General features: G+C 44.5%; 1 protein-coding gene across 20 annotated transcripts in view; it reads left to right on the top strand.

The window, feature by feature from the left end:
* LOC123499082 (dachshund homolog 2-like) overlaps positions 1-7,500 on the top strand; it is a 109,578-nt gene that overhangs the window by 92,087 nt on the left and 9,991 nt on the right. For all 20 annotated transcript variants that reach the window (XM_045246697.1, XM_045246688.1, XM_045246689.1 and 17 more), the window contains one exon: positions 931-1,107. In XM_045246697.1, coding sequence (XP_045102632.1) covers positions 931-1,107 — 177 coding nt within the window. The remainder of the gene's footprint in view (positions 1-930; positions 1,108-7,500) is intronic.

The following is a 7,500-nucleotide window of genomic DNA, read 5'->3' as shown; positions in this document are numbered from 1 at the left end:
ACGTTCACTCTTTTTCCTCTTCTCCTTTTTAATCACATTAGCAGCGGTCAAAAACTTTCCGTCAAACCTTCTCCTTCTTTCACCGCTCCACTTTTTCCTTCTTTCTCCTTTTTCTGTCTCACTTCTTTTCTGACGACGAGGGAAAAAATAGTGGATACATTTAATTTATTCACATTTATATCCCTGTGTACTTTTGTTGAGAGTTATGATTTCTTTTTTTTTTTCTCTATTTTCCTTCTTCATATTCATATATTGTCACTTTTACTTAATATTTTTTTATTAACACAGACAATGCATGCTTTTTTTTTTTTTTAAGGAGATTAAAGAAAATAACACAAGGATTTTATAGTGTTTGGAAGATATCTTGTGATGGAATTTGTGATTTACCCGGTGGAGGTGGTGATGGTGGTGGTGGTGGTGGTGGTGGTGGTGGTGGTGGTGGTGGTGGTGGTGGTGGTGGTGGTGGTGGTGGTGGTGATGGTACAGGTCAGGAGCAAGTTTTGGGGCTGAAGGAGGTAAGGACAAGGTTTTCTTAAGAGGAGGAGGAGTAAGAGGGATGTCAGAATCACAAGAGGGAGCGGCAGTGTTTGGTGGGCCAGGGAGGGGAGAGAAGGTGGGAAGGGGGAGGAAGGGCGGTCACACATCACCTCCCACGCCCACCCCCGCCCCCCGCCAGCCACACGTGTCGGGCGTCAAGGTGGCTCCCATCTCCCCTGTTTTTTGTGGCGGGGGTTTTGTGGGGCAGGTTTTTGTGGACGTTTATCTTTATGCTCCAGTCTCGGGGTCCCAAGCATAATAAACCATTTTCACAGCCGCAGGAGGACATAGATAAAATAAAAACGTCGTAGAGGAGAGAGAACAGTAAGGTAGAATAGTAAACTCATTTTAAACGCCGCCTCTTAGTAATAGGATGTCTCGTATCCCCAACAGCCGAGTCTCTAGCTAAGGAAGGGGTGAATAACGCAGCCGTGGCAGCAGCGGCGGCGGCGGCAGCGGCTGCAGCTTCAGGCGGCTCCTCAGGCCAGAACGAGAACCCGCACCTCAGCCCCAAGACGCACCAGACGCAGCAGCAGCAGGAGCTCCAGGATGGGCGTGCCAATCAGAGTGGTGAGTGTTCCTTCTGATGCCTCTCTCTTTCTGCCACGCCCACGCCCCTGCCTGCTGCCTGGCGTATCAAGCAGGGGCGGGTGCGGGGGATTTTTTTCTTATTTTTCTCTATTTTTTTTCATCTTTTTACTTTTTTTTTCATTCTATTTTTAAAGAGAATTTTTTTTTAAGAGGGGGGAGGAAGGGCGAGATCCTTTCTTTTTACTTGATGATGAAGGAGATTTGGATTTGCTATGTGTGTGTGTGTGTGTGTGTGTGTGTGTGTGTGTGTGTGTGTGTGTGTGTGTGTGTGTGTGTGTGTGTGTGTGTGTGTGTGTGTGTGCCCGCGCGTGTAGTGGATGCATGTCACATATAGGTATCAAGGTACAGATCGCCGCGACGACTCCTCTCAGGGCGTGGGGAGAAGAGGGGAGCAGTGGGCGGGCACGCTATGTGGTTGGACAGGGACAGCGGCAGAGTGGAGCAGGACGGGGCGGGGCGGGGCGGGCAGCGACGCAGCGAGGAAGGAATAAAGGAGGGGACTGTAGGGGTCTAGCTCACCGGTCACAGGACATAAAACAAACACAACGGCAATAAAGAGATAAAGAAGTTTAAGAACGGCCGAAGATTGTGATAAGCAACGTGGCAAATGGGCAAAGAGGATCCAGGTCTTCAGGTTCTGGAGTCGTTGTGGCTTGAACTTGATCCAAAATCGGTCTCTTCAGATAAGTTAACTCGGCCACGATCTCCGGGACTCGTACGATCACACCCAAGATTCTCGGCGGACTCGGTCGTGATGGCGGGCCGTGTCGAGGTATCCGGTGGGCGAGGTGACGCAAGGGCGCTAGGGCCTCATAAAACCTTGGGTGAGGGAGGTCGGGGCGCGGCCGGCATCATCTCTCCCCTCCCTCCTTCGTCCCCTAAGCACAGCGTAAAGCGGGGAAATCAACTCCTGCAATGCTGATAAGTGCTCTGCCTCAGGTAACGCTATACCTGACGGAAAAGAACGCACCAAGGGGATGTTTTTCCTCCTGAACACCGTCATTTTAGTATTGGTAGAGGGGGAAAAATGACCAATAAGGAGGACCATTAAAATGTTGCAGGGTGGAGGGGGAGGGTCAGACTTCTCTCTGGTGGATGCCCAAGTGATGCCTATCTTGCACTGCTGTTGCGACTGCTGAAAGCCACGGCGATGCGGGCGGAGATAAGACGTATGGTTCTCAGTTAATGTCATTCACGACCTCACATTTCGTCTGATTTATTCTGTCCTAAAGTTAAAGTTCGGCAGCGATCGCCGGACAGAAGGAAGGTTTGTAGTGGTTCAGGATTGTGTGGGTTTAGACAAATTTTTCACAGAAGATAATCTGGCAGGGAAGCGATCCTTTTCGATGCTAATTGGCGGTGGGGGCAAGAGAGTGCGTTCCTCAGTCTCTGCCAGGGATGAAAAACATCGAAGCGGAGGAGACAAGACATCGCGGGAGCCGAAAGGATATGGGGATGAACATAAATTTTACTCCTGCTCGTTCCTCGACTCCCCAGCGAGCAAAAAGGAGGAATGCCGTAAACTGCCACTTATGCGGTAATGCGTCGGTAAATCAGACCAAGATAAAGTGAAACACAGACGTTTGGATATTAAGTCTCCCTTCATGAACTGCTATCCAAAAATCAACACGGAATTATTACCCTGTTCGGCCTTTACGTCCATTGTAATGGTGAATAAAACCGTGAGACAGACAAACACATACTGACCTGCCAACAAAACGACTTTACATAATGTCGATGCGCCTCAGGAACCAAACAGTTTTTTTTTTGCCGCCTGGAAGATTATGGCTCAGTTTTTCTTGTAGAGCGTTTAACTGTTATTTGAGGACTTCAATACCCTGTCGTCAATATGTCAGTAATCCGTTGTATCATTATTATTATTATTTTTTGTCACCACCAGCAAACACCTGTACAAACATTGACCTAGAGAATAATAATAACTTGTCCTCTATCTATCTCACCAACACACCTGTAACACAATACCATCTAGAACTGGAAACGCCTGACAACCCTCACTAATCACCTATACACACCTGTAGAACATCACCAGCCTTTGGTAATCACGTGGGAACACCTGTAGCATATAATTAGCCTCCATCCTAACATCCCTCACTCTTAGATGAAGTCATGTTAGCTGTCCTCTTCTATTCTCTCCCCACCAGGACGACTCGTTTATTATTTGATCCCTCACTCGATACAGAAGTTAGATCATCAGTGTTTCTTCGCTCATTCTTCGACAAGACCCAGTAGATTGTAATTAATTCCATCATATCATGCTTCATTTAGAAGAGGCACACAATAAGACCTCCCTCAGAACCACTCACTTCTTTACTCTTTCTAATGATTTGATTGCTTACTTGATACAGAAGTTGAATTAGTAGTCTTTCCTCGCTCATTCCTCACAAAACACACTAGTTTGTAATTAATCTTATCCTATCATCTCCACACTTAGAAAAAACACACTAGTTCTCCCTCGCTCACTCCCCTTCAGAACCACTCTCTTATTTACTACTAAAATTCCAGGTTATATTGGAAGTACTCGTTCACCACTAGCTTGTAATTAATCCCATCCTGTCATCCCACACTTAAAAAGACACACCGTAGACCTCCCTCCCTCGCTCACTCTCCTTCAGAAGCACTCGATCATTTACTCATAAAAACCAAGACTCATAGAAGAGGTTACATAAGAAGTACTCTCTCACTCTCCACCACCACCACTCGTTCGTCGGTCTTGAGTCTTTGATGCAAAATTCAACACAAAACACCTCATTGGCCAGTCTCCATAAATAAAAACACGAGACGAACGGAGCCTCCAGCACCACTCGTGTAATTAAGCGACGGTCTTTGTGTAGTCCTTGCTATTTATTTATACTAGCATCCACTTAGCAATGATAGGGAAAAAAGAGGATTTAGGGCCGGTCAGTGATTAAAGGTGTACATGGTTCTTGAGGGATGATAATGTAAAAATAGAGAAAATAAAAGATGAAATGAGAAAGAAACCTTGGAAATAATGTCAGTACGAGTATAATGTAAAGAGAAAAAAAAATTAAGAATAAGAAAAAAACTTGGAAATAATATCACTAGAAATATTCATGATCACTGTAGCCGCTAAGTGACCTTCAGATGGACGAGGCCTCTTTTTTTTTTTTTTACCGTTTTTTTTTTCTTTCTTTGATCGTTTCTTGCCCCTCGTTTGGCCGCAACACGTGATCCAAAGGTACGATTGTAATGGCAGCCTCCCTCACCTTGTTTGGCCTCGGTCATGGCGGCGCCTCGTGTGTTGGGACTGACTGTGATTATTGTAAGAGATTGTATTTAAAGTGAGGTTTGATTTTGAGTTTGTATGATGGTGGTGGTGGTGGTGGTCATTCGAAAAAGCTGAATCTTATTATAAATCCCAAAACCCTCTCACAAAACTGCTTCTTAATTGTTTCTTCCTTTTCTTACAGTACACCTTTGCTACCTTTCACTACCCGTCCTTTTCTCTCTTTCTTTCCTTGCTCACCTACACAAGCTCCTATTCTTTTATTCTTCCTCTTCCCTTCCCTCTTCTCCTTCCTCCACACCTCAATGAAACTTCTGGTTTTTTTTTTCTTTTCCTTTCTTCTGCTTCTCGCGTCATACGTTTTCTTTCCATCCTCTCCTTTACAATAACTTCACTCTTTCTCTATAACCTTTCTCCCCTTTGCTTACATCCTTATTCTCTTCTTTACAGTACCACCTTCTTTCTTTTTCTATATTTTTCCCAATGTTTTTCTTTTTCCTCAGGCTAAGATCCCTTTTCCTCTATCTTCCTTAAATATCCCACTACGTTGCCTCCTCTTTCACTCCTCTACACAATCTATCTTTCTTTCTTCGTTTCTTACACTAAACTCCTCTTTCTTTACCTTCTCTATCCTCCGCATTTCTTTCACAATTTCAAACTCTATACACTCAAGTAACAGACCTTCCTTTCCCTACTCTCACTCCCTCTCATATACTAAAACTCTCTTTCTTTACGTTCCCCACGTTCCTCCTTCCTTCCTTCAAAGCTCTCAGACTGTACACACACACACACAAACACACACAAACACACAGTCCTTCCTTTAGCTTTTCCCCAACCTCACCACCTGTCTCACCTGTCTCTACTCTATATCCTTCCTCTCTCTCTCTCTCTTACCTACACTAAAACTTCTCCTTTCTACCTTTCTCCTTCCACTCTCACACAGACCCTACCTTACTCAGCTCTTCCTAGCCAGCCTCAGCTCTACCTTCCCTTCAAACAGCTTTCCTGCGCGGCATTACCCAGGAGGCGCTGCAGCCGGGACATAAAACTCGGCTTCAGGAGGTCTTAAAACTCCCACTTGTTTCGTTTAGTGCGGCATATTTGTGGATTATTGGCCGCGACCCGCCTCCCGCCTCCCCCTAATTGTCAGCTGTTCCGTGGTCATGATCCCGTGTTGCTGATGGCCCGGTGCAGGGTGAAGGGGGGAGAGTGAGCTGGAAGGGGGACGTGGGAAGGGTGAAGAGCAAAGGGGAAGAGGATGAGGTAGGTAGTGCTATAGAAGAAGAAAGGGTTTGAGGGTGTGGTGAGAAGAGGGGAGCAGAAGGGGTACATAGGAAGGATGAACAGGAAAGGGGAGGAGAGAGGTATGTAGTGCCAGGGAAGAAGGAAAGGTCTGTGGGTGTGGTAAGAAGAGAGGAAGATAAAGGTGGAGGATGCAGAAGGAGAAATAGTTAGGAAGCACAAAAATGGGAGAAAGGGAGGAATAAGAAAGGGAAAAGGGAAAAGCAGAAATATGTATTTGGTGAATAGGAGTGTGTCGGTAAGAGGGAGGGGAAGTGAGATGGGTGAAGAGGAAAAGGATAGGGAAATAGATGTTAGGGAAAAGAAAATGTTCCAGGGTGTGGGGAGAAGAGGGGAAGATAAGAGTGGAGGAGGTAGAGAAACGGAAAGAAGAAAGAGAAAGGAAAAAAAGAATTGGAAGAAGAAATTTGCAAAGGTGTTCTGACTGAAGAAAGAAATGAAAAATAGAAAAATGGAAAGCAGGGGAGTGAGTCAGTAAGACGGATAGGAGAAAGGGAGCCAAAGTGAATGAATAGGAATTATGGGTGAAATTGGTGGTACTGAGCGCCGAGGGTGAGGGGCTGAGGCTGATTAAAGAAAATGGAGAATTGAAGCGTAAGGATAAGTGACTGCATGAAGGGAGGAAATGTTGTCCATAATGAAAGCACCGATTCCTCCCCTTGTCTCTGTCACTCTCACCACCACCACCACCACCACCACCACCATCTTTCACCTCTTTTCATTTGAACACAAAAACACCAGAAAGCCTCTCATAAAAAAATAATGAAAACATAGTTGCATTGGTAAACACAGAATAATAATAATATTTCTCAATAAAACTGAAAAAAACATGCAGGAAATGAGGAAACATGGAGGAAATGACGAATAGTGAACAGATTATCCAATTAAAATAAATATTGAAAAATCTATTAGTGGAAGCGAAGTATAAGGAAATTATATGCAAGGTCTTGAAGTACAGTGCAGGCTTTTGATAGCAAGTAGGAACATCTTGTTAAAGTCTACACCGGCATATTTTGATCCTCCCTGTATGAAAGCCTCTTGTGGGCACGAAGAACCAAAAGTTGTAAACGCTTCCACTCTTAACCCCGAGCCGAGCCACGATGCTGAGGAGGCGATAACGAACCAAAGATTAATTTTTCTTGAGTCGTCCCGGGCGCCGCTGCCTCACATCCCGCTCGAGCGTCCGTCAGGGATTAACGGCGAAAGGTTTGCTCTTACCGCCTCTCCACGCCTCTCGTTACTTGTCCACGTCTTATGCAAGTACTTCACCTCATTTGCACCCTCCATACCATACCATCACCCCGGCGCCAACACTGCCACTGGATCCTTATCAACACTGTTCTTCACGACCTCCGCCAACACGGCTTATATTGAAACCACGTAAAATATCCGTATTAAAACTTCATGACCTTCTGACATTGCTCTCATCACATTGAAACCACGTGCTAGCTTTTTGTCTTCCTTTCCTCATAAGTAGTAAATGTATGGAAGAAGATTGCCACTAAGATTAGAGGCACTACAAACACGTATACATGAATGGAACTATTGAAGGTAACCATTAGAAACACTCAATATAAAAAAATCTTAAAAAAAAAAAAAATACGGCATAAAAGAGATCAATTACATTAATATAAAAACAAACTTACATATTGACTAACTGAAGGGAAGGAAAAATAAATAAATAAAAACACGCACATACAGAACTAAGGAAATATTGAAGGTAAACATTAGAAACAGACTCAAAATAAAAATAAAAATCTTAAAAAAAAAACTTAGGGCATAAACAGATCAATTATTACATTACC

Source organism: Portunus trituberculatus, chromosome 49, assembly GCF_017591435.1.
Source record: "Portunus trituberculatus isolate SZX2019 chromosome 49, ASM1759143v1, whole genome shotgun sequence".
Classification (NCBI taxonomy): Eukaryota; Metazoa; Arthropoda; class Malacostraca; order Decapoda; family Portunidae; genus Portunus; species Portunus trituberculatus.
This window is presented reverse-complemented; position numbering and strand designations above follow the sequence as displayed.